We start from the raw sequence: 27,994 nt of genomic DNA, 5'->3' as shown, positions 1-27,994 counted from the left end.
TAGTGCCTAGTTTGAGAGACCCCTTTCCAAAACTTGTTATTTCACTGGACTTAAAAGCAATGTCTTGCTGCTTGCTGGACCTAGAGGAGCTGCGAGAGTTGGACTCAGACTTGGTTGGAGGCAACGTGATATATAAATGTTTTGTCAAAGTATTCAATAAAGTAGCTCTAAATGGGAAAAGAGATATGGTGTGGTGGGAAAAACTTGGGTTAAGGAATGAAGTGAAGCCAGTTTGGAGGGTGATTTACAAACCACGACTGAATAAACAATCGGGTGACTTGCAATGGAGAATACTACATAATGCTATAGCTGTCAATGCTTTTGTTGCTGTTATAAATCCAAATGTTGATGACAAATGCCTATTTTGTGGATTAAGAGATACTGTGTGTTTCACTGCTTCGTAGAATGTGCTAGACTCAGACCAATACTTGACTTAATGAATGAGGTGTTTTCAAACTTTCGGGAAAAAATTCACTCCTGATGCTTTCATTTTAGGGTTAGGATACAGTCAAAAACTGAGAACAAAATGGCAATTGATTAATTTCATTGGTGGGCAAGCAAAACTTTCAATTTACTGTACAAGGAGAAATAGTATGGAGAACAGATCCAGTCAGGACATAGTACATCTATGTACTATGACCTTTTTTAATCTAGAGTTGTTATTTTATAAGCTAATTATAATATTATATTATAATAATATAATATAATTTATTATAAATATAAATATAATATAATAATTATAATAAAGTATTATAAGCTAATGAATGATATAGAATCTTTTAAATTGCAGTGGTGTTTAACAAGATTATTTGTACTGTGGTTGAGGGAGAACAAATTTTTGATATGTTATGGTGTTGAAGTTCTTTGATTGTGCCAATCAGTGGATTTGATTTATATAATTTGTTGTTGATCAAATAAAGTGTTTATATATATATATATATATATATATATATATATATATATATATATATATATATATATATATATAAAACTCTCTCTCTCTCTCTCTCTCTCTCTCTCTCTCTCAGCAGCAGTATGTTGGAAGCGCCCACCTCTGGTCATACGAAAAGGAGGAGGAGCACTGACAGACTAAAGGCATGATGATCCTGGGCTCCAGAATCTGAAACACAGATACAGAGAGACTACAGTATAGCAAAGTGTGTTTTATTATCAGCAACCCAGTTCCTTTCAGACTTTCTTTTAAATCACAGAGGCGCAGCCGCATTGGACACTCTACTTTTTGTTGTTGTTTTTGTTGTTGTTGTTATTGATTGAATCAGGGCGGGCGATTCAGTCATCAGCTCCGTGTGTATTTGTATATATATATTTATATATATATACATATATACATATATATATTTTTTTTTTCTGTATTAAAGCTGTAATAAGCAAAGAGATGGCGTGTGTGAGCGGTTTGGTGGCCACCGTTGTGCTGCTGATTCTCTGTCGTGTGGAGGAAATAGCAGAAGCGTGCAGCTGCTCCCCTGTGCATCCTCAACAGGCGTTCTGTAATGCCGACATCGGTAAGTAGAGACAGAGAGAAAATATAACGAGATATAAGGAAAAGACCTGCACGAACCTCACTGCTAAGAGCAATGGCTACTGCTGGCAAGACAGAAAGCAGTCGGTCTTTTCTTGGGTATTTTGTGTGTGCATGATGATGATGACGACGACGATGGTGTTGTTTATAAGGAGTTTACTCTTACTGGTTACTGAGTCGATATTTCATATTGTTGTGGAAGTAATAAGCTTCAGTAAATTCAGTCTTTAAAAAAAAAATAAATGCCCTTCTCATTCATTTGTGTAAGCAGTCTGGTTGATAATTATTTCAGCTCTCTGATCAAAACTTGGCTCATCATGCACATTCTTAGAAAGAAAGGAAAAACCAAGTTGCTCCAAGGTTCTCTGGAAGGGTGCTGGTTGTAGCTTTCTTAAGCTTTTCTGAAATGAATAACATTTATGACAGGATTCTACATAGAACCTTTATGGTTTACTCTGGAGGGACAAACCATTACATTACATTACATTTTTGGCATTTGGCAGACACCCTTATCCAAAGCCACATGCATTTATCTCATTTATACAAATGAGGATTAAGGGCGTTGCTCAAGGGCCCAACAGTGGCAGGTTGGCAGTGCTGGGATTTGAGCTCATGATCATCTGATCAGGAGTCCAACATTTTAATCACTGAGCTACCATAGTCCAATGGCTAATCATACACGTCCTATGTAAACAGTTTGTAGATAACTTTGGAGCAGCAGTAAGTACTAACCAGTACATCTAGTAGACTCATAACTTAAAAGGTCCTTTGTTTTAATTATCACCTTATTGGATAGGGTTTGGTATGCATTGAATATGGAGGGTTTATGTGCTGTTTGGTTGTAATACATTTTCAGAGACTATGGGTCTCTGCTGTCTTGACTCTTCTTCATTACCAACCATCAATAGTCCTGTACTGTAGCTATGTAGCAGCTATCCTTTTGACTCATTTATCTGAGCCTGTGGCCCACATAAGGCTAGATGATGTTTTGAGGCTGTGCATAGGGGACAGTGTAAAAATAAATGTCTCCAAAATAAATGAACTTAAAGCCCTTTTCTTTTCATGGGCTTTGTCATCTCTACCCATTCCCTCCCAAACAAACAAGCTCAAGTATCAAAAGCAGGTCTCAATGACACCATATTGCTCTTGACAAATGTTGCTGTTATCCAATTGTGTATTTTGGCTTTAACACGTGATTAATGTAATTTTATTTCCAGATAATTAACTAAAATAGATACCTGATATACAGGAAGGTGGTGATACTGAATGTTTAGTGTATGTGGCTGTTTTTTTAAACAGTGTCACAGTTGAAGCTGAACAAGATTCAGTTTGAATAGCAGCCTGAAACCAGCACCCAAACAGTATGACACATTCACACATTCATGCTGCTGGTCTGTTTACTCACACTGCCCATTTGCAGGCTATCAATTCATCAGTGGTCAGAAAGAGTGTTATGGTATTGTTAAATTTTACCTCCTAGATGGACAATAACCAGAATTACATGTCTTCATGAATGACAAGCAGCCACATAAGGCATAGGCTTATGTGTAATATATATATGCGCTATAGTGCAGTAAGAGATAGTCTATAACTATGCCTCCCTTCTTTCTAATGTCTTGTACCCAAATCCACATCTTGCCTCTTTCTTTGGATGCTGAGCTGAAAGGTACTGCTCATAAAGTCTGAAAAATTTCAGGAATGCTTTATGTCCCACTGGGGCTTTCCCACCAGTCTCATGCTTAATTCATTGGGACAATATGTCCAGAGACTTGCTACTACAAGCAGATGGAACAGGATCCAAGCTTTGCTGTGAGCTGGTAAAATAACAGGAGGGAATTGCAGACAGCCAGGCTCTCTCAGATGGTGTTTTTATAGGGCTCATTGGGTGTAGTTTGATTAGTGCCACACCCCTCTTATTAAAGGAAGTGGAATCGTCTGAGAGATTCTGACATCTGGCTGACAGTTTTGGATGTGCCTGCGAGGAAAAGGCTATGAAAGTCAAGGAGCTTTCAGAAATATGCAAAGTATTCTTCAAATGGTGAGAATAGCCATCTCTCTCTCTCTCTCTCTCTCTCTCTCTCTGTCCCTCTCTCTCTCTCCCGCTCTCTCTCTCTTTGCTCAAACCTGGAGTTTTTGGATCAACAGTGAGACCTATTTGTGAACAGTTAACTTTAAGGCCACTTCTATGAGGGTCACTAGTTTCATGACTTTGGACAGCAAATGTCAGACAGCAGTGCTAGGTGTCATATTTTACAAGAGTATAGAGGCCTGTCTCATTAATATCCATTAATCTACCCTCTGAGGTCATTCCGTTTTGTTGCCAGCATTCCTGCCAGTCTGACCTCAGTGTTAATGAGGTTGGTTGGTTTATGTCGTTTATGGGCAAGAAGACTCTTGCAAATCAAAGACATACAGCCTTATTAACTTTTGGCTCTCCTTCAAATGAAACCTATTAGAAAAACACAGCTTATTTTAATATGTTCCATTATTTACCTTACAATTCATGGTTATTGTGTCATACAAAAACATGCTGGATGGTGTCTGGATTTTTTTTTAATTCCAAGTTTTATTGAGAGCAGCATAAACTGTTGTATCTCCAGGTCATTAGTTCTTCATGAACTGGTAAGCGTTATCATCAGTGACATAGTTGTTGCCAGGTATGATTGACATTTTCCCTGCGTGCATAAATATGTGGAGAAAATTAGAAAAGCCCCCTTTTTACGGAATGTGGCTTGAAATTGTGGGGTTTACCTAGCCCTGTTGTTTATGTTGGAAGAGTACATATGACCACTGTTTTGAAGCATTTCAATTTCTTGTTTTTCAAGGTCTAAATAAACTATTTAGCAAGTTGTTTGAGTCATATTCTGGCGTTTCCCTTTGACAATAAGTAACTAACTGTTCAGATGAATCACATCTGAAGTAAAAATGTATATTTAGCAAAAACAATTCATCTGTATGTACAGATACAGATTAAACGGATAAATGCTCTGAGTCTGAAATACATATCCTGCTGAGTCACTGCTAATATACCTGTTAGCTTTTTCATGTGTTTTTAATTTTGTTAACTTTACAAAATTTTAGTTTGTGATTAGTCACAAAATCATTGGCTGACAGTACCATGTTAAAAATACTTGTGAAGAAGCTATCAGTAAACCATGTAGTGTGACTATACCTAAATGTCTTAAGATGCGAAGCAACAAAGACAGAAGTAAAAGCCCAATGTTGATTTTTTGACCACTCAGTCTTACTTTAAGCATTTTTGTAGATACATGCCAAACATCTAATCAGTCTTGGCAATGGGAGATGGAAAAATGACAATGAAGCAGTTAATTATTAAATGGAAAATACTGGAATCTACATTCTTCAGTTGGAATCACACTTGTTTCAGTCATTTTGTTAAAGCAATGAATGTAAAACTTGAACATAGTGTGCTAGACATGGTGTAAGAGGTGTGTACCAGCTGCACATGAACTTCAGAAACATTCACAAGACTGTGTGACATTGTGCAGATAACTGAAAACCTATTTACCCTTCTGCAGATTTTGTGGATTTGTTTATTTCAGTTTCAGTACTTTATTGATTTTTTTGAGACTTGTAATGTATAAAGACGTAGATGGGAAACATGATGATCTAGATGGACAATCCTCCTCTCTGTGGACTGTTGCAGAGGCTGGGAAATCGATCTTAGACTTTGTCAACAAAACCTGACTCAACTCACTGTCTTTCCACATCCTCTCTATTCCTCTCTTCTTGTTTGTGCTGGGTCATGGACAGTTTCCAGCCATCAGTTGTCCTGTCTAGTCATTTTCCATGGTGGTTAACCCCAATGCCATAGAAACCTGCTTGTCTAACCAACAGATTTTTTTTAGGAGCCACAGTGACAATGCATATGGAACCATCTAGCTGCTTTCTCACTGTGAGTCATCCTGCAGCTCTTTTTACTTTAGCCAGACATAATCAAACAGTTAGCATATCTGTCAGACCAACCCCTTTTGTGAAGATGGTACAAAAATATTATAATTAAAACAGCTTTACTCTTGTTTTTTGGCAGAAGATGACAGCTTTAACAATGGTAAGACAGCTGAAACAACTATGCTAGAGATTCATGTTCACTCAAAGTCAGCCTTGATGGTATAAAGGCTGAAGGATTTTTTGTATTTGAGTTTATCAAAGCACTTAAAGCGTTGTACAAGTGACAAATATTGCTAGCCAGAATAAATGCAATATTTTATAAGAAATCTGTTAGTGAGAATGCAAGCCAAAAAAAAATGGCTTTTAGTTTTCTAGATTTTAGGGCCGTTCATTCAGATGTATTTAATCATGCTTTTGGCCTGTGATCACACTGAAATGCAGTGAACTAATAATCTAATTCATCTAAATATCATCTAAACTGAACTATCATCTAAATTCAACAGATCTAGTTGGATTGGAAAGAGAAAATACACATCAGTAGCATTAAAATAATTTTTACTATCAACCTTTCAACAAAAACCTATAGTGTTCAAGACAACAAACCAAATGACAACTGGCTAATCCCATAATCAGTGTAGATTCTGTCTTTGGTTTAAAGTAAAGGGTTTAAATGTGAGTTAAGCATGAGCATACATGGGACAATAAATGATCCAACCACAAGTAAGGGCTCTAGTGCTGTGACTTGCATTGAGCCGGCAAGAATTCACACTGCGAAAAGGGCAAGTACACAGTGCTGAGGAGAGATTGAATTACTGTGCTTTGTTGTGTCAGGAGTGCTTGAATTCAGGAGTCTTAGTTAGCTGGAGATTTAGCAGAAGATGCTCAGTCTTGTGTCTGCTCGTTAGTGCATAAACTTAAATGTTGTTCTTTGTTCATTTTTTTCCTCTTATGTTTCTATGTTGTTTTTGTGGCTAAATTTTAGAGACAAAATTGCAGTATCTGTTGTAGTGGTAAATCTGCTGTTTTTTATGACTATCAATTGTTTATGAATTTGCCTTGATCCAAGCTTTACCCACAACATGCCATTTGTAGTGATATGCCAAGATGATGCTGTTTAATTGGCTTGCACACTATTGCCAATGACTTTTTGGTGTCTAAGAGAGGTGAACATAAAGGTTGGAGTGGATAGAGCCATTTGGGGCCCAGAACTGGTCATGATTGCTAAAATCTGTGCAATGGAGCAACCTCAGGATGTGGCTAGTCCTCATGGTGGGTATGCTTTCATGGAAACTATGACACTGTGATTATGATATGTGCATATGTAAGAGTATGTGGGTTTTAACACGATTGTCGGAGAGCAGGAATGTGGATCAGTCAGAGAAAAGATTATGTACTGGAGGCAATACTTGTAACTTCACACAACATCAGATGGGGCAGAAGAACTGGGAAATGAGAACATTTGCAAAAGTAAAGTAATCGTGCAAAGAATATTGCCAGAATATTAAGTGAGAGATTTTGAAAAACAGTAGACCTACTGTTTTTGCTGCCTGGCTGAGAAGTCTTTGACCAAGGGGGAAAAAAGCTTCAAATAAGCTTAGTCCTCAAAATGGGTATGACTCTTATCCAGTTATAGCATGGCCCTGATGTTGTGAAGATCTAATTTAAAAGCCTTATAATTTAAACTCATAACGTACATCTGCTAGGGCATTTTGCACTGTTTTTATTTATTTTTTTTGCTTTGTCATTGCAGTAGGAGTTTTGCCCACTCACAAGACTAATAGTCCCTATGTTTGGACATGTGGGTGTAAAACAGTCTATAACTCTGTCAGCCAGTTAATGCAAATGAATGACTCACTAGTACAAAAACAGTTCATACTGAACCTTAAATTGGTAGTACTTTCTTGTGTATAACCTGTACTATTAGCATGTTAGCATGCAGCATAGTCCAAATTACTAGTCATAGAAAGTGTTGACCTACACAAAAAAGCATGTGACTTGGAGGGAACTTTGTGAAATTTAAAGAGCCATGATCCCTCCATATTTGTGTCTTTTCCAGCCCATAAAATGAATCCATTATTGTGGAATGATGGCTCTGTGTGTGTGTGTGTGTGTGTGTGTGTGTTTAAGAGAGATTAAATTTTTTTTCACCGGGTTATTTTGTCTCTGCATGCTATATCCATGGCCTCATATTTTCCATGGTGAGCAAATACCTTCAAAAACAGCAGCTGTTGCACACCATGGAGTCATTCTTACATTCTACTCCCTCCACTGCTCTTCCACCTCTGTATTCACTCTCTCATTATCATTATACTTGTCATTGTCACTTCTCAAATGACTTGTATCACTTCTATCTGTTTATGTTATATACATACTATTTTTACAATCTACGATCAAATATACCCCAGCTGTACTCCTTCTTCTTACTTCTCTGAGTTTTTACTTTAGTTTTTTTTTTTTTTTTTTTACTATAATAGACAGTGTTCCTGAATATCCTTCTATTGAAACAAACTGTACTGCCAAAACACATGGCAAATCCTTACAGCTGGCAAACACTGATACTGAGGAGGAGACAACATCAGAATCCAGAAGTAGCTCGGTTGATGTCTTGATACTTTGTCAACTCATCTGCTGATCTGGGTTGTGTTTTCTTGAGTGTGCTGTAATAGTTAAGACTGGAAGAGGTCTGTAATTTTGATAAACAGTCATTAGGATGTTAATGAAAACCTGCTTAAAAAGCTGTTTCTTTCTGTCTGCAGGTGGTTCACTACATCCAGAGAAATTTAACCAGGAAGTCCTTTGTTGTCTGTTATATTGTTCTCTTATGTATCACCTATTTTCCAGTGAGCGCTTCCACCAATAACTGTAGCATTTGCCCAAATGCTGAATACAGAATTGCAGACCTATGATTAGAACCATGAATCTACACTGGGTTGGCACTGTTTGCCACTTTGTTTCCACTTTTTTCCACAACTTTTATTTCAAACTCTCTAATATATAGCAATTTCTTTGGCTTCTGATAATGCCGTTTTTGGCACTCTGGTCAAAGGTACAGATGAACAATCAGCCTTATTTATTTGCCTACTTGAATTTATCTTTTGCCATGTAACTAACACGTAGTCCACCATTTATAAAAGTACATAGTGGGACATTTTTAAATTTTTAACTTTTTTTTGAAACATGGCTGATCAGCAGTATTTAACCAACACAAGATGTAGCACAATTTTACATGACAAAAAACACAAAAAATGTGCTCCATAAAAGCCCTACCTTCAGATTTTAGAAACAGCGTGCTTGACCACATTAAATAAAAACATTAATTATTGCACTATAAAAATTCTTTGCAATGCTATTAGCATTTAAAACTATCAACGAAGTCACAAAACCAAGCATTACCCTGAGACACACACACAGAGATTAACAGGGTATGTGTGTTTGTATGCATGTGCATGTGTCTATGTTAGGGTGTTGCATCATTGTTTATTTTACTGTGAGTGCTGTGTCCTCATCACTGTTGGTCACAGCCTTCCTAACATATCAGCCTGAATGTGCTGATGCTACAGAGGGTGGGACTGGGAACATTTAGTTTCTTGGCTGTTATAATCTGCTACTATTCCATACTTCTACAAACAGCATTTTGACAACTATGAAGGAGACTTAGAAAAATAAAGAGGGATATAAAAAGCAAGAGAACTGAGGAGTCAGCGGAAGGTTGCCATGTGTCAGCTCCTCGTGTGCAGGCTTCGCTCCCACATGTTGGCTGATTTGACAAAGAGAGCTTAAGACAGCCGGGCAGCTGCAAACACTCAGTTTGCAGGAAATGGGATTTGGGATGGGGGCATGACTCTTTATGTGAGAGAAATCAGTCACTGCTATTTAGGTAAGGCCTCAGAGAGATGGAGACTCCCTTACAGAAGGCCAAGAGATAAAAAGTGTCATGTGCACTATGATTATACCTAAACATAACAAGCTGTGCTTTTTATTTAAATAGTCATATTATTCAGGTGGTAATTCATTTATTTATCGGTCTTTGGTAACTGTTTTATCCTGGAATGGGTCCATGCACACACACATTCACAAATTCATTCACATAAATGTGGGAGTCAGAACAGGAATAATAGGCTTTTAGCTAATTAATCATTAAATGTCATTTTAATTTGTCTTTTTCTGTAACAGTAATCAGAGCAAAGGTGGTAGGAGGAAAAGAGGTCACTGCTGGGAATGATATTTATGGCAACCCTATCAAGAGGATCCAGTATGACATCAAGCAGATTAAGGTAAGAAGAGAACAACGATTTGTGTGATTTTTCTTAAGGGTACACAAATATTGAGCTTAGCTCATAAACCTGTCCAACCCCCCCCAGATGTTCAAAGGACCAGACCAGCACATTGATATGATCTTTACTGCACCTTCTTCAGCTGTGTGTGGTGTAACCATGGACACCAATGGAAAGAAGGAGTACCTCATCTCAGGTACAGTATGTGAAATTCAGTGGTGTGCATAGTGTTTTGTGAAGGCTAGTATGTCATTTCAGGATGTATAACGAGCAAATCCAAACCACAGGGTGCTATTAGTTCTTGAGTGACAGCAGAGCACTCTGGGACATCCAGAACTTATGCTTGGTGGTTAAAAGGGGGCAGTAACTGGCTGAATGATATACAATATTAGATTTAAGTTTAGATTTGATTGTTCTCATCTGTGAACCGAATGAGCTGCTGATCAAACAGTGGAGAAAATGAAAGGTCATGAACATATGAAGACAGACATCCTCTGGTTTCTCCATTTCAGACTGATTCAGCATAGACCAAATTACAGAGTGGACGAGGCAGAGGGCTGCACAAGGTAGCAATTGCCTTGTAAAGATGAAGGTTTAAGGAAGGGGCGGGGGGGGTTGCCATAATGAGGGAAACTGGGCTTGTAGCTCACAGCAACTGCTGAGGTTGTGATTTCAAAGCACATATACCATACTTACTGTGCAAATACAGCATGTGAAAAAATACTATATGAAGAAAATGTACAAGTAATAGTACACAAGGAAAGAGCCTGTTTCAAACAAAGTTGATCAGCTGATATTTGAATCGATAGATGATATAATTGTTGTTGTTGAAATGTAAGATTCATTCCATAGGGTGTCACAAATCCTCATTTTTATTGCGTAGCCAAGACAGGGCTTTTTGTCTTACTGACTGATCCTGTATTCATCCTGCATACACAGGCTGGAGGCAGCGATCAGGACATCCATACAGTGGGTGGCTGTATTCACATATAATGTGGGCTCACAATCTGTTGTTAAACTCTAACATAGCTGGCCATATTTTATTCTGTCTATCTTATGTAATAAAAAAGCAGTTATCAATTAATGTCATAATGAAAATTATTATGCCATTAACTGTCATCTGCATGATACCATCGAATGCCTATACCCATGATAAGTTTGTCAGCTGTACACCAGTAATAACAGGCTCCTTCCACACAACGCTCTTTTCATCTACTTGTCTGTCTATCTATCCATCCATAAATATAATCTTGTTTTACTTCTTTATGTGTCCTCTCATCCTGCAAAGTCCTCCCTCCTGAAGACTTTCCTGGAGCGGATTTATCTCCGTTACAAAGTGTTAACACTGTAGACTCCTTCCATAAATGTTAAATTAACATCTCTTTAGAAAGTATCTCTGTATATTAAGTTTAAATTATGTGGAGCGTCCGCCATTCAAGTCCCTGTGAGTAAGCTGTTACTATAGAAACAATAATATAATAGAACAAGCGCATTAAAATCAACCTGTGATTTACATTACAGCCGAACTACTGTCAGAGCTTCTGTTATAAAAAATTAAGCAATGCTTTCTGACTAATCAGATTTGATCATTCAACAACGCTGTAATATAAATAAAAAGTAAGGTACAGGCCAGAGTCGGTGTCATGCCACACTGATATCTGAGGAACAAGCAAGCTTACAGTATGCTGCCGACCACTTACCAGAATGTGTAGCCCTAGCACATGGACATGTTTTGTCTTTTTCCATTTGTCTCCAATAATTCATTTATTTTGAAATGTTTTTGCACCCAATCAGACTTTTGACTTCAGCTTTAAGTTAGCTGACTCAATAGTACAGTTTGTATTCTAAATGAAGTAAGGCTTTTTATCTTTGTGTACTGTGTACTATTATGCACAGTTGTTATGTCTGTCTATTTTTACAGCTGGTACTTCCACATACTGCTATGTCTACATATTGTTTTGTCTGACATGCATTTTCCAGGAAAGGCAGATGGCAGTGGGAAGATGCATGTGACTCTGTGTGATCTCATCATGCCCTGGGAGTCCACGAGTGCCACCCAGAAGAAGAGTCTGAGCCAGCGTTACCAGATGGGCTGCGACTGCAAGGTGATCAACAGAACAGCTCTGTCTGACACATGGGAAAACATTTATACTTCAGTTGGGTTCAAAATAACTGTCAAAATTGTCGTAGGTTTTCACATGATCAACATGACTGTGCTTCATAACCATGATATGTTTCAGATTCCATGGTTTGGGAATTTTAAGTACTAAACAAAGATAAATTTAACCAGCAGTAGTAAACTCAAATGGTCTTAAGCATGAAGACACTGTGCCCTAAATAGCACACAATTGTATTGCATTATGGTTTATTTTTGCTGTGACCAGATCACCCGCTGCGCAGCCTTCCCCTGTGAGATCAGCACTCCTGAGGAGTGCTTGTGGACAGACTGGTTGACGGAGAAGCTCATTCATGGACGCCAGTCTGAACACTACTCCTGCATCAAAAGAGGAGATGGTTCGTGTGCTTGGTACCGTGGAAGTGCTCCTCCAAAGAAGGAGTTCCTGGATAATGAGGACCCGTAATAATTTCACATATACAATGCGATCTGAAGTTCTTTAAAATAACATATATTAAAGATTAAAAAGTCAGAACAAACAAAAAAAATGCACCAAACAAAATTTAGATTAGATTTACAGTTTAATTAGATATCAGAACATAGGTCAGTGCAACTACTCAAAAAGCTTGTACTCTGTGTCATCACCATCGTATGTAGGACAATCCTAATTTATGAATACTTTCTGCCCAAAAAGTGCTTAATAGTTTGTTTGTTTTTCTTTAAATGACTGAAATGGCCTCTCAGTCTGCAAACTTTTGCAGACTCACAGCTCATTTCACAGCTTTTCACAGCTCATTTCACTTGTGCCCCCCTAGCCCACCCAAATACACAAGTATTCAAGTATTACTCTTTCAGATGTAGTTTCCCAGAGCTATGCTAATTGGTCAAGTCAAATACATGGTGAGGCAGGACTTCCCAGAGAGTTAAAACATTGACTGAGATCAAATGAAGAGCATTAAAACAGGCATGCATGGGTTGTTAGAAAAAAGAAAATTAGAGACCAAAGTCATTCATATTGATTTATGAGGGACAAAGAAGCTTATAGTTTGCTGCTGACCAAATTTTTAGAATGTTAGTGCATGGGGACAAGCTGTTTCTCAGAATCCTTCTTACCTGTATTGTGTTTGCTTTTAACCACAAAATCTGAGCGTCCCTGTTAGGGGAAAATAAAGGAGTGATAAGGCAATACCATATCATCAGTTTGACACTGCTTCACACAGCATTAGTTTCTTTCTGATTTGGTACATGGTATTGTGTAACAGAAAATGTCATCTTACCTGGTGTCATCATTTCTATGTTATTTACTTGTTGGATATTAACTGATTCTGTCTATGCCTTTATCTCCCTTTAACGTTCTTTCCCTTGCAACATGTATATCTTTGTCTTGTCCGTGCTATTTTTATAATGTTAGATATCTGCCTTTTTAAAAATAATTTCTCTGAAATCACTCTTGATCCTTATCGAACTTTTTATTGCACTTTGTAGGAACCGCTACAGAACTGAATCCTCTTTTCAGGTTTTGTAAGTCTTTTCGCTGTCACTAGAATGCCATTTAATGCCTTTTATGCTTATTTGCAAATGACTTTATGATGTTCCTGTAGGACGTAAGATACTGAGGTTTAATAAACAAATGCTTGATAGGAATTTTCTAGCCTTGGACTATAGTGTGCCATCAGAGACTCTGCATATTGTTTGTTAGTTGATGTGCCGCTAGAACGTTTAATGAGGTAGAGCTATGTAAGACTTTAGTTGCCATGGTAATCAGTACACCCGAGTTTTGCCCTTCAGTTATCAGACTGATTATATTAACATTTGAATAACATGCACATTCTTCTTTATTAGGGGAGAAGGAAGGTTTCTTCTGTGTTACTGATAAACAGTTTATTGGTCGTCTTGAGAGAAAGACACATGAATTATGGTTTTTTTTTTTTTTTAACCGTTCCCTGATTGGGCACTGCTAAGTCATGTGACAGACAGAGCAAGGTGTGAGGGTAGTAGTTGCTAGGCATTTTGACAGGGTGAACCATAGCACAATGAGAGAGACAGAGAGAGGGAGGGAGAGCGGACCACTGTGGAATAGAAGAGAACAATCATTTCTTTTTTCAGTGGGTTGGGATGATTGACGCTTTAATGCTAATGCTATTTTGTGTATTTGTTTAAAAGGTACTAAAGCTGTATAAAATTAACACAATGACGGTCTGCCAAACACAAGCGAGCTTTCAGAGCGTTGTTGCTCAAATTGATGCCTATTCTAGTTTGGCCAGCTACTTTGTTTTTTGGTTTTAAAGCTGTCAGAGTTGAAGAAACAGAATTTGCTGGTCTAAACAGCTTATAGTGTTGTGGAGAAGCTATGCTTTAAATTAAAAAGCTTTATCACTAATGTTTTTCTTTTCACCTTTTTGTAACTTGCCATGAATATGTTTGCCCATCTAAAATACTTACATGAATTTAATGTAAGGATAGTGTTGGCAGTGTTTAATATGCATATCTACATTATGGCTTTGTATTAAATGTAATGAAATATAAACTGCATAATTTAAATGTTTGTTGTTGCTATGTTTCTATATTTTACTGTCATTACCTTTGTTTTATATGATGTTATTTTTTACCAGCCTTTGTCTTTTCCTTTAAAGATTTGCTGAAAGTACAGTACTGCAGGACCTCTTGTGTGTTAACCACATGAGAGAGAAGTTGTATGATGAGAACCAGACTATGCATGTCTTTGATGCTTTGTGTAATTTCTTATGTGGATGTTCACTTGTTGGGCAAATTTACAGTATTAGCAAAAAAAATAAAACTGTTAAAGAACATCAGGCTGTCTGGCAGATTCTTCAGTTAGTCATAGGTTTCAGGCTAATAAAATGTGATGAGAACTTTGCTGATGCCTGCATGTCAGGTTTATTACAGATAGTAAACAGGGCACAGCAGCTTGAGGGCTGTAGCTTACACTTAACCAATACAAAGCACACATTAGAATTCCACCCTGTGATCCCCCAAACCAACTGTTACCAGCCTCAAACATGCAGTTACACAAGACAAATATTGGTCTAATAGCAGCTCTCATTTGTTTCCCACAGGATTTTTCAAGATACTCCTCCATGGTGTGAAGGTTTGCTTTAAAAGCTTCTTGCTTTTTTAGAAAGCCATTTGCTTTTCATCCTCGACAACAGCTGAAGTTCATCAACTGTTAACATAACTGGAAATGAAACACTTCCCTCTAGTGACCAAAGTACAACAATGCAGTTTCCACAAGCTCTAATGAATAATTCCGTAACCTTGTTTAACACAGCAAAAAATGCTATACTATTCTATGTAGAGGATTTTCTTTATTTAAATATTTGGAAATGAAGAATATACAGTGCACAAATTCATGTGTGTACTGATGAGGGGATGAGGCAGATTGTCAGAAGAATGTTGACAATCATTTCCAGCCAAGAATTTTGGTACACAAGGCACATCTTTCTTCTTAACGAAGAATCGAGAAATTTGCTTTTGCTACTAGTCTATGTTTTAACACATAATATGGGCATTTGACCAAATATGACAACACACTGTAACACAAAATGAGTCGTCCATAACTGGACATAGGTTTGGTTAAAAAAACAAAACAAAAAAAAAATAAGAATTAACATGTTTTAACACCTTTGTTTGACTTTGAGAGTGTTTGACTTTCCACACTTGACCAGCTGGGTATCTGGTAATTACCTGAACTAATCAAGTAATCAATTGAGCATTAAAGCATATAACCCCTAAATGAAAAATTCCTGAGAGATCAGTATGCAACAGCAGATCCCCTCTCCTTATTCACTATTAATAATGGCTGTAAAACTGTCAAAGTCTGCTCATGACCACATACATCAAGGAAAAGCTCATTGATCAATATCTAACATTTCCTTATGGACAATTAATTGAATGCAACTAAATCAAGTAAAACAATTATCTTCCATAAACATCATAAAAGCAATGCAATACTGTAACCCACTGTTCCATTCAGGCAAACATTAAACCAATTCTATTAAAATTAAGTCCATATTTGATTAAATTCCAGCAAGTCACCTGAGCCAGGAAATCAGTGTTCATCTGCTGATTGTCTGGCCTAACTCAAGAGTTGTAACAGAGAAACAACAAGGATGTGCTGGGGGTTATTCAGAATTAGGCTAAAGGCCTCCATTTGATAACAAACCCAATTCCCCCCCCCCAAACATTGTCGAATACTGTAGACAAGTAATACAACTGAACTATTGAAACCCATGCTGTCCCAAGTGTATGAATATGAGTAACCAGTCACTCGCACTGGTCTTTCAGGATTGGCAAAGATCAGGATCAGACGATGTTCCTCCAGTCTAAGAGAAGCAGGGTAACAGTATCACAAGCCCTTGTTGAAATAAACATGGGTGATGGCGTCACCATACTGGGAGACGATGGATTCTCTGAGCTCTGGCTCCAGCTTGGACACAGGCAGAGAGCTGGGAAACAGGAGCAATGAGATCAGGTTGTGCCCAATACAATCTTACAGAGTTGCTGATGGACATTATTATGCATGCTGTTACTTCATCCAGCCTAATGCCTGTGGTTAAATACTAATGTGCATTAATCTTCATATTTACCATCTCTGTGGAAACAGTGAACACGCTGCAGGCACCATGAAGATCAGGCTTTAAAAAAAAAAAAAAGAGAGAGAGAAAACTGATGAAAGATTTGTTTTCACAGTCACCTTATTTAGCAAAAAATCAAGACAGTTGCTAATAATATAACAATGAGTTAAATAAATATTTCTTACAATACTCCAACCATTATCACTTGCAATGGCGCATGGAGAAATGTAATTTTCTGTATTAAAAATAGAAAAGAAAATATATAAGGGGAGACATTAAAAACAATGTGGTATTTTGCAGTAACAGAACAACAAAATGCAGGCCTCAGAATGAAGTTTAAATGTTAATCAGTGTAAGGTCTCTGATTCTTATAGGATGTTGCCGAACGTACCTGCATAAATCTGTATTTTTCTAGTCTCTGCATTATAATAGGAAGGATGACTAGGGAGAGAGAGATCAGACAGGACTCAGAATTTTCTCTTTTCACAGTAAGAAAAAGTTGCCAATACATGGCAAATGGGCATAGGTCTGTTTTTTTTTTCTTCCAATCTTTTTAAGTAAATTTAGTTCACAAGGATAATCAAATATACATGTACCACCAGCCAATTTTCTGTACTTACTCATGCCCGGTGCCGCCATGGTGACTCGGGAAATGACCACCTGTGTGATGCCCTTTACAGCTGCTTTCTGTAGCACATGGGAAGAACGACAAGTTACTCATCTGTTATCTGACCAAATTAACAAAATCTTGATCATATTTTATCAGCACAGTACAATCTAGCAGTCTAAAGCTCAATCAGACAATTGCATGGTAGACAAGCATATTTAACAAACAGTAAAAGAAAAAAAATGGTGTTATTACTGACTTTCACAAAAAAGATTTCATTTGTTTCAACATATATCCAATTACGCAACTATTGTGCCTGCTTCCCAAATCTGACCACCTGCTGCACTACACACATCATCCAAGGCATGATCTGACTGACTGTAGAACAGTGTTAACTGGGTGGATAATTAGCACGCGAGGATGACAACCGGTCTTTTCCGAATAAAGGGCATACAAACATGTAATGCTGATGAAATCAAGAAAAAAAAAGTGATGCTCAAAGCTGTTATATAACTCTCCTGCTTACTATAGAGTCAATGATTCACCTTGGGGTTAAATTTATAAAGAGATAATAAAGATGCTAGCCAGAGTTGAATAATATATTTTGTATGCATGATGTTAGGGCAGAACACACATCTTGTAGCTGAAATGCTGAGCAATGACTTAAGCCGGGTTCACGCTGTATGATTTTGGCCATGATTTGGTCTGAGACAAATTTTGAGAATCCTAAAAGTACTATAATCCTAGGCCAAAATCTGTAGTCTTGGACTGCTAGTTTGACACGTTCCCCGACAGCCGATTAATGGCCGTCGCGATCAAATTTTCCCCCGATTAAATTCTGGAAATGTCAGAAGATTTGAGGCACAGTCCTGTAGTGTGGCTTCTCCTACTCCATACGAGTCTTCTTACATTCATCCGTTTTTCGTGTCTTGACTGTCGCAACGTATGACATTAATGACAACTGAGATCCTACAGTGTGACATGGCTTACAGAGGGGATCATGTTCGTACAGTAATGACTATTAAAAACCGCACAATGTGCACCCGGCTTTAGTACCTTTTTTTGTTGAGCCATTACAATGTCTGTGTTACTAAACCTGACAATCTACAGTCACTCTAGCAAATAACAGGTGTCCATTTATTTGCTACTGCATGCATGTGTGCAACACAGAGCCACTATTTCAGCAACGGCTGCAGACAAAAAGTTACAGCTGAATTGAGAGTTAGTCAATTCTATGCAAATTAACTACTGTATGTCATGTAAAGCAAGAAATCCAAACAACTGGCTCAAACGATTCATCAGAGCAATCCTAGAGCAATCTTCAGAGCAATCCGTGTGATCAGTTCTTACCTGCAAATACTTCCCATTTACAAGGTTGCTACACTCCCACATAGGAAAAACTACACGCAACATGACTTAATTGCTAGAGTCAACTCGGGGATAAGAATCATTAAAGTGTAAATATGCAGACTAACAAGGGCTTATTAAAGGCTTGGCTGAAGACCTTTAAGAGTATAAGAAATCATAATGACATTAATGCCAGTGGTAATCACACATGATACATACACAGTACATAGAGATTAGGTTGAAAACCTGCCTTGAGTGTTTCTTTATGGATTTGTTTTGCTTAACATTCTACTAGTGATTATGAGGTTCCTTTCTGGTACAAGCATCACTGTTACTCACTCTTGAGTCACCAAGTTTATTGCCATTTTCGTCTGTGACTGCAATGCCATTCATGATCTCCCTGCAGTAGAACAGAAATGTGAAGATGGAAAGCAAAACCAGCTAAACAGAGCCAAAAACACCAAACTATTTTTTCAAAATAAAAGGAAACTATCAAGGTGGACAGGACTCACTGTTGTCTCATCATAGGGATATTTACACAGTTAGCTGCAGCGACGGCTGCAAAAGGTACCCAGCGAGCCACAAGGGGAGGTGCTTTCTGGAGAGAAATCAAACACCAACATGGCCATGAAGTACAATGGTGCTAAAATAAAAGTAACCAAAAACATTTTGACTGATATTAAAATTCACAGATTGAGAATACCTTTGTGTAGAGGTTCAGACCCACAGCAGTGGCCAATGCAGTGCTTGTTGCAGTTGCATAAGCCACACCGATCTGTCTGGAGGAGGCAGAGCGACATGAGAAAACATACACACACACAGCCCACTGCACTGCTCCTCTTTTCAAAATAGCTCACTGTGACACTCCTCTGCGTTTGTATTCAAATCTCTTATTTAGTCACTGATTACTAGAATGCAAAGTATTGTAAGTGCAATATATTTACTTTGGTGTGATGGGGGAGGCAGCATTGCGGTTGGTGTAGTTTACCAGAGCATTGAAGGACTGATTTACCCACTGCCAAAATACCACAGCAGGCACCGTCCTGCAGTAACACACACACAGAGCCATACTCAGTCATTCAGAGAGTATATTAATACATGCACAAATATCGAAACTTCCACAAAGCTAAAATACTAAAGGAAAAAGCAAGTCACATCATCACTGAAGCTAAGAACAAATATATTTTTAGAAAAACATGATGCCATTAATAAATAGTCTAATTTTTTTTTTACTACTGACATCATATTTTTTATGCTGAAAAAAATACAAGCAACCTGTACAACCCCAAGCTTAAATGTTTGAACTTTGCTTGTGCAGGAGCTTGGACCTGTAGAACTGCAACATGAAGCCGGTGATGGCCATGCCTCCTGGCACTTGGAAAGACATTCTGCCAATCAAGTTCATCCTGTCACCAGTATCAGGGTGAAATGCTGAGTCATAGAGCTTCTTAGCATAATGCAGCTGTTCCTCAGTTGTGCCTGGAGGGATAGAGCTGGCTCTGGAGAGAGGAGGATGAGGAAGAGGGAGAGGGTTAGGGTGGGGGAACAACAGTGAGATAGATGGGGGGGGGGGGGGGGTGGATCAACTGCACTGAAAGTTTTTATTATGCATTGTAATCTATTACACTGCATAATTTCTAAGGAAATACAAGTGTCCATATACAGGCTTTGCAAAGTATTCACTCAACTGCTTTTTGCACACTATTAAATTATGCATATAGTTTAAATGAACTCAATTTACTTTCTGGCCATTAAACTACACACAATAATCCATAATCACAAAGCGAAAACATGTTTTTAGAAATAAAAATTGAAATCTCTCATCAACGTTTGTAGACACTTGGCTAAGGCATTTCCAACTGAGCTCAGGTCCCTCCTTGATTATCTAGAGATGTCTCTAGAACTTGACCAGAGTCCACCTGTGGCAAATGAATGGACACAATTTAGAAAGGCACGTGTCTGTATCTATAACATCTGACAATTTACAGTGCATGTCAGACCAAAAACCAAGCCATGAAGTCCAAGGAATTCTCTGTAGACCTCCATGATCAAATTATGTAAAGACATAGATATGGGCAAGGATCTAAAACAATTGCTAAAGCTTTGAAAGTTCCCAGGAACACAGTAGGGTCTATCATTGTGAAATGGAAGAAGTTTGGACACCACCAGAAATCTTTCTAGAGCTGGCTGTCAGGCCAAACTGAATAACTGAGGTAGAAGGGCTCTGTTCAGGAAGGTGAACAAAACCCAATGGCCACTCTATCTGAGAATCAGAACTCCAGAGAAATTGGAGAACATGACAAAAAAACACAACCATCTCAGAAATACTCTATCAATCATGTGTTTTTGGTAAAGTATAGAGCCAGAAGCCACTTCTGAGTAAAAAAGTATATGGCAGGCACTCAAAGGACTCTGAGAGCATGAGGAAAACAATCTCTAGTGTGAACTTCAAGCGCTAGGTCTAGCTGTTCATTAGCTGGCTAATAACATCCTGCGGTGAAGCATGGTAGTGGCAGCATCATGCAGTAGAGGTGTTTCTCATGAGCAGGGATAGGGACACTGGTCAGAATTGACAGAAGGAAGAATGGAGCCAAATACAGAGAGGTCCCTGAAGAAAACCTACTCCAGGGTTCACGCGTCATCATACAGTAAAGACAATGCCAGAGGGGCTTCAGTCCCCCTAAGGCTCAAGCCCAGACTTGAACCCAATACAATAGTTGTGGAGAGACCTGAAGATGGCAGTTCACAGACGCTCCCCATTCAGTCAGATTGACTGAACTTGAGAGGATCTGCCAGGACAAATGGGAGAAACTGCCCAAATCCAGGTGTGCAAAGCTTGTAGAGACTTACCCAAGAAGACTCAAAGCTGTTATTGCTGCCAAAAGGTACTTACCTATATCAGCTTTTGATTTTAATAAATCTGTAAAACATTTCTATAAACTTGTTTTTGCTTTGTCATTATGATTCATTGGGTGCACAAGGAGGGCCAAAAATTGTATTTAAATTAAATATATAAACACAATAAAGTGTCAAACTATAAAGTAAAATCCAAATGCAAAAGGGGTCTGAATATTTTCTAAGGCCACGGTATATTTGTCATGCCAATTTATGCAAACAAACCTACTTTCTGTACTCTGCTTGAGCTATACTAGATTCCCAGATAAGGACTTTAAAGGAACTCTCCAGCTTTAAAAAAAAAAAAAAAATCTAATCTAATCTAATCTAAGTTATTGACTCTATTAGGTATGTACAATTACCACAAGCAATAATATCAACATGCTACCCTATACTCAGAAAAGAACAGAAAACCAATTTAATGAAAACTAATTTATTAAGAAAACAGAGGAGACAAACATTAACATATGAATACATATTAAATGTATTTTTGTGAATACTTCAGTCAAAGGCATTTCTAAATTAGGCTATAAATCTGTATAAAAGAATTAGGCTTTCAGAGATGGGACTACTTTTTCAGATAGAAGACTTATAATTGTAACTACTCGTTACAAATGTAGTTGTGTCTGATTTTGTATTACACAGTAAAGTAAAGTGCAGGTTTCGAGAATGACATTTTTCTGTATTGCTCCAGTTTTGGCAAGAATTTCTCTCTGTCTGTCTCATCCTAAATTCTTTATTGTTAATTTGCATTCAATTGCTTTTTTGTAATGTCCATAACTACTCTTATGGTTGCATTATTAGTGAGTTTTGAGGTAAAAATTGCTGGAGTATTTCTTGAGAATGTGATATGAATTCCATTATTCATATGGTTTTCGTGGTTGCTCGTGCTTACCTGCAACTGTCCACTAAGACTTTTGCTTCATCCAGTTTGGCATTAGACAGGAGGACGGTGCGACAGTCTGTAATGTTAAAGAAGTGTTTGAGACGGCCCATGAATGTGGACTGATCCCAACGTGGAGCATCGATATCAAAGCCATTCAGCGCCGCCATGGTGCTCTCTCCTGTCTCCTCCAGGCACTAAATGAGCACAGCACAGAAAGACACTGCATCACTTCTGACCTCAGAACGTTAATAGCTGAGATGATTGTGCAAATTCTGGTAAATTTATGGACTAAAGGTTAATCTGCACTATTCTACACTTCTGCAAGCTAACATTTGACCTCTCAACAGTGATGACTGTACTCTGCTTATGCAAACTCTGTTCACTAAACAAACATTTTAAATGGTGGATATTTACTATAAGGGTAAATATATAACTCTATAAGTGTGAACTAGCCTATATTGTAGGCTGTGAACATTCAAGTGCACAAAAAGCAGACTGTATGGTTTAGCAGTAAATTATGATGTACCCAAAATACTCTGTCCTCAAAGTCAGACTTTTATAGGGACATTTGTATTGTAAAATTACAAGGCTTCTCTTGCACCTTTGGTTACAGCCTATAAGTTTAGCCAACCATGAGAGTCAACATTACAGGACAAACAACAGTTAAATAAACATAGAGGAAAAGAACAAAGCTGAACCTTGATCTGCATTAGTGGTGCACTCTGCTTAGTGTCACAGGGTGCACATACAGCATGCAGACTGACTGAGTATGACCTAGTTGCAAACAGTTACGTTTGCTCTGCCCTGTCAATTTATGCATACCGTTTCCAGATGAAACTTGTCATATCTCTGCTTTCCACAAGAGTGAGCAAAAGTGTACACTAAAATAAAGGCAAACATCATCAAATGGTAAGTCACATTATATTATTATTCACTGTATCCATGTTTCCAGTAGCCTCCATGTTGTCAGTGATTAAATGAAGCCATTTTCTGCCCAAGATCTGGATTAAATAATGACTAGGAAAGCAATCAACAACAAAATGGAACAGAACCCAGCACTGATTAAATGCTGATTAAATCCAAACACCACTGCTATAAACTCACTTGGATCAAAGTTCTGATTTTAATTACTACTCTCACATATTCAGATTATGATCATAATCTTCAGTGTGTTCAATTCAAAGCAGGCTTTATATGCAGAAGTTCTAGGAAGCGGTGCAGATTTGAGAACTCATTCTCTCCAAAATTAAAAATAATGTGGCCATTGTGTTACATCAATCTATGCAAGAGCTTCATTTAGTTGAGCATGTTACAGCATGTCACACTTAATAAAATAATTCTTTCACTTAAGACAATTACTTCACTTAATTCAAAAACATATTATAAAGCTCAAAATGTAATATGGTCAGCAGTGCTGTGACAAGTTAAAGGAAGAAAGAAAAAAAGCACATGAAAGTTCAGAGCTTGTGTTCTAGTGAACTATTGTAAGTATGGGTTGAGTAACTGCCTCCACCAGACTGCTTCATTTAATCAAAAGTTTGCTTTGAAGAAAACCAAAGTGCCCTGAAGCATTTACAATTTTATGTCTGGGTGCAACGTTTTTGCACTTCATGTTGTAGATTATGTACACTTGTCTGTAACCTCTAATGTTGCACCAAGGCTTTGGAGAATACTATTTCATTTTACTGTATACTTGTATGTGTCTAGAACGACAATTTTTTTTAAACTCTCTAACTCAACAATGTAATTTAAGATAGTGTTCCTAAGACCATTTGAAGTGTTCTAGTCTTAAAATGTATTTAACTTTATTACAGCGAAATCTCACATTGTTTAAGACTATCAGAAACGTGAATGTTTTTACATGTACATTTAGATCACCTTGCTATTTCTACATTTTAATAATTTTAAGTAATGACACATAATATTACAGTGCTACTATAGGACTACAAGCCTTTTTGACAGCAAAAGGTACGAGTTGTTTAATGTGACAGTTCAGATGAGTAAACACGGTGTGGTTAATAACACAGAACATTACTGAACACTTTATTACACTCACCTTAGTTTCATCTTGTAGAGACTATAACTTATCTTTTGTACAATTATGCACAACAAGTAGGTTGATGACTACTTAATAAGACTTTAATAACAAAACTAAAAAAAAGTTTGAACTTGTGAATGTACTGTGTAAGTGACGCCTGTTGCTTTGGTTGGCAGATAATATGATAACCCCACAATACATAACCCAACCATGCAGAGAGAAGAGAGTAATAAAAACAAGCCTTGTTCTTCCCACCATGGAGAAGACTGTTATGAAAAGAGCTCTTGGTCGGATCAAACTGATAATGAACTGCAGCTTTCACAACAAACTCGCCACGTTGGCCTCTAAACTAATCAGACATGCATAGCGATCTTTAAACCTTGTATAACTGAAAATTGTTTTATCTACGAAGTTACATCAGAATCATTAGCAGGAAAGGTGAGAGCCGATAGAAGGTTAGCAGACTGAGTTTGCTGCAAGTTTGAATTGAAACCATCAGGCTCAGGTTCTGACTGCACAGATCTCACAAACCAGAAACACTCCTCAATTCAAATTCAATCCTCGGATATTAAATGCTGGGATAAGAAGCACTTACAGTATGACTGGGTGTCGGTGGTGTGGGTCTGGTGGGTGAGTGGCTGGCTGTAGTAAAGCAGCGCGGTGTGTCGGTACAGCTTCCGCTAGGCGCGCGGAAGCACGTGGCACCTCCAATGCCAATCACAGAAACGGGAGGATCCCTGGGCTAAGCAATAAAATGAATTATACGCAGTTCAGTGTAAGAAAAGCAAGTTTCATTTACAGTATTCCGGTAGATTTCGTACTGCTGCAGCACAGAAATGTACCAGTGTTTAAGTGCCACTGTGTACTTGATTACTAAACAGCACTTTTCCACACAAAGTCAATGCGTGCTTGTATTAACCGTTCACTTTGAAGAAAACCAAAATGTACTGGTGAATCTGCAACATTATGTGCTCGTAAACAATACAGCAATCCAAATTAGGATAGTGTTACTTAAACCATTTCTTTTCACACGAAATTACCTGGTTAGCTGTAACTGTGTTTTCGTACAAATCCCCTTCCGCTTTGTGCGAATGAAACCACGCCCCCTCGTACGTGTGTCTTTGCGTACTACGTCATTGGCAGTCCTTAGTAACACGGAGGCGTCTCGAGGAGGCACAATCACAACAACATGGTGAGTTAAAGCCCATTATAATAACAAGCTTTTACACTGTACATCAAACACAGCGCGTATAGGACAGAACAGTTATCACGGTGCGACCGTCGTTTAATCAGTCGTTACTGACGAGGACAAATGTGTATTTGTAAAGATGATTATATATTCTGAATAAGAATCAGCATCACTTCTGGCTAAATCCCTATTGGGATTATATAGCTAACTGGCTAGCCGTAAAGCAGCATCATTATATGGTATATCTGTGGCATAGAACTAGGGTTTGTGGGCAGAACCGGAAAAGGCGAACCAAAGATAACAATCGTACAGTTTGTGCATGATGATAACATACAAGTGAGGAAAGATGGATGAGTGGTGAATGGATGCATGGGGTTTATCAGCTTTATGGCTGAGCTCGTGTTTACTCTCGCGGCCCTTAAAGCGACATCCATGCATGTTGCATTAATGTAACCCAATTAATCTAAAACTAGTGGGTTTTTTTTTTCAGGGTTTGCTATCAATTTTGCGAAAGCTGAAAAGTGCCCCGGACCAGGAGGTCCGGATTTTGCTTCTTGGGTTGGACAACGGTGGCAAGACCACTCTGCTCAAACAGCTGGCCTCAGAGGATATCAGCCACATTACACCAACACAGGTCAGATACAGAGCACAGGATCCCAGCCCTGGTCCTGCACATTAGTGTCTTCTCTGCTCCCAACACATCTGATTCACCATTCTTATCTAATAAATGAAAATGAAAGAATACACATTGTAATATAAGAAAGCATGTCTTTCATTTTTAAGTCTCATGTTTTGATTTTGATTTATTTATTTATTTATTTATTTATTTATTTTTCATATATTATGATTTGTGTAGGGTTTCAATATCAAAAGTGTGCAGTCTCAAGGTTTCAAACTAAACGTGTGGGACATTGGTGGGCAGCGTAAGATCAGGCCCTACTGGAGGAACTACTTTGAAAATACAGATCTTCTGGTGAGTGACATGGCTTTCATGCATAATTACTCATGAAAGCACTTTGAGTTTTCTTTGAAAGAGCAGTTCATCGTTTTTTGTTTTTTTTTTGTCTTCAGATTTATGTTATTGACAGTGCAGATCGCAAACGATTTGAAGAAACAGGACAGGTAAGGCCATGTATCTAACTTCACCTGCTGTAATTTTAGTGTTCATTTAAAAGTTACTACACTACTACATGTTGTACTGCTCTTTACAGGAGTTGGCTGAGTTATTAGATGAGGAGAAACTCAGTGGGGTTCCTGTTCTCATCTTTGCTAATAAACAAGACCTCCTCACTGCAGCCCCTGCATCTGAAATCGCTGAGGGACTGAACCTGCACACCATTCGGGACCGAGTGTGGCAGATCCAGCCCTGTTCAGCTCTCACTGGTGAGGGTGTCCAGGTAATTATGAATGATAAACATACATAAAGGGTTATGACTTTTAGTTAGAATATTCCTCATAATAATTTATATAAATATAGTTTGTGTTTAATTTGTATTTTGTAAACAAAACAGGTAACATTGGATTATAAAATTATACATTATGTTAAAGTTCTCATTTGTTTTGTGTGAATCAGGATGGCATGAACTGGGTCTGTAAAAGTGTGAACGCAAGAAGGAAGTAGACCTGCATACTCTCTATGCAGTCTTTCCAGGAAAAGCAGTGTGTACCTTTGTATGTATAAACATGTCTTGTATGTACAGCTTTAAAGATTAAAAGATTTGGGTTATTAAGATATCTCTCTAAATATATAATATATATATATATATATATATATATATATATATATATATATATATATATATATATATATATATATATTTCTGCTGTGCTTAAAGGCTTAAAGAAAATTCACAGAAGGACCTCTTGTCCATTTTTATACTTTCAGCTTTCAGGTTCTTCTTTCTTAAAAGCTTTTGTGTCATTGTAGCTTAACATTTTGTCAATCATACATTTATCAAAGTGTTTATTTAAATTTTAAAAAAAGCATTGTTTTGGGAGTATTTTAGTAGCCTGATCATTGATATAATTTTGAATTAACATATTCTGTCTCCATATTTAAGGTCAAAACCAGATCATCTTTGGACTGGCACTAAATTTCCAGAACTTTTCGAATCTAATACTGTGATCTTACACATCTACTTTTGAATAGTCCTGTACACATTCAAAATTTGAAGATCACAGGTTATGTCTGTGACTGATGCTTTCTGTCTTTGATGATCATTCTTGTCACTCCACCTAGTAATGCAATATTTTTGACTATATTATTTTTTTTCTAAGTATATTTTTGTAACATATTGAAATTGTAGAAGGCTTTAATATCACTTTTCATAGAATGCCCTTAAAAGGTTGTTGTGCCCAAACCTTCAAACTTCATGTACAAAATGGCAGTATATGAAATGTGTTTAACAGTCCAATGTACATAATTTGGAAATTATCAAAATATTTTCTGCAAACACTAATATAAAACTGAAGTAACCGGTGTATTTATAAATAATGTCAGTTTGAGCGTCTTCCTGTGGTACCTCTGAATCTATTGCTGTTGTATGTAAAATAATGAAAGATATCCGTAAAATAAAGTTCTGCGAGATTATCTGG

At 37.6% G+C, this 27,994-nt stretch overlaps 3 protein-coding genes across 6 annotated transcripts; 2 read left to right on the top strand and 1 right to left on the bottom strand.

Annotated features, from left to right (window-relative positions):
- The first annotated feature begins 1,085 nt into the window (after nt 1-1,085).
- On the top strand, nt 1,086-14,652 carry timp2a (TIMP metallopeptidase inhibitor 2a). Of its 2 annotated transcripts, none has more exons than XM_053639664.1 (6): nt 1,086-1,157; nt 1,380-1,523; nt 9,626-9,726; nt 9,814-9,922; nt 11,707-11,831; nt 12,111-14,652. In XM_053639664.1, exons 2-6 carry the CDS (start codon nt 1,397-1,399, stop codon nt 12,306-12,308), a joined length of 660 nt encoding a protein of 219 aa, XP_053495639.1. In that variant the 5' UTR covers nt 1,086-1,157; nt 1,380-1,396; the 3' UTR covers nt 12,309-14,652. The 2 variants fall into 2 exon arrangements, with proteins under 2 accessions (XP_053495639.1, XP_053495638.1); XM_053639663.1 differs by having other exon boundaries at nt 1,104-1,305.
- Nucleotides 14,005-25,302, bottom strand: sfxn2 (sideroflexin 2). 2 transcript variants are annotated; one of them, XM_053639661.1, is made up of 13 exons: nt 25,251-25,302; nt 24,806-24,952; nt 22,182-22,366; nt 19,720-19,890; nt 19,336-19,434; nt 19,095-19,170; nt 18,904-18,989; nt 18,731-18,791; nt 17,058-17,124; nt 16,829-16,878; nt 16,623-16,672; nt 16,450-16,497; nt 14,005-16,308 (listed from the first exon to the last, which is right to left on the bottom strand). In XM_053639661.1, exons 3-13 carry the CDS (start codon nt 22,337-22,339, stop codon nt 16,209-16,211), a joined length of 966 nt encoding a protein of 321 aa, XP_053495636.1. In that variant the 5' UTR covers nt 22,340-22,366; nt 24,806-24,952; nt 25,251-25,302; the 3' UTR covers nt 14,005-16,208. The 2 variants fall into 2 exon arrangements, with proteins under 2 accessions (XP_053495636.1, XP_053495637.1); XM_053639662.1 differs by having other exon boundaries at nt 24,806-24,947; nt 25,251-25,279.
- Nucleotides 22,856-27,994, top strand: arl3b (ADP ribosylation factor like GTPase 3b). 2 transcript variants are annotated; one of them, XM_053639665.1, is made up of 7 exons: nt 22,856-23,081; nt 25,890-26,033; nt 26,256-26,372; nt 26,471-26,521; nt 26,611-26,796; nt 26,973-27,070; nt 27,460-27,994. In XM_053639665.1, exons 1-6 carry the CDS (start codon nt 23,079-23,081, stop codon nt 27,018-27,020), a joined length of 549 nt encoding a protein of 182 aa, XP_053495640.1. In that variant the 5' UTR covers nt 22,856-23,078; the 3' UTR covers nt 27,021-27,070; nt 27,460-27,994. The 2 variants fall into 2 exon arrangements, with proteins under 2 accessions (XP_053495640.1, XP_053495641.1); XM_053639666.1 differs by lacking the exon at nt 22,856-23,081 and adding an exon at nt 25,355-25,402.

This window comes from Ictalurus furcatus, chromosome 13, assembly GCF_023375685.1.
Source record: "Ictalurus furcatus strain D&B chromosome 13, Billie_1.0, whole genome shotgun sequence".
NCBI lineage: Eukaryota > Metazoa > Chordata > Actinopteri > Siluriformes > Ictaluridae > Ictalurus > Ictalurus furcatus.
Note: the sequence above shows the minus strand (reverse complement) of the source record. Positions and strands in the feature narration are given on the sequence as shown.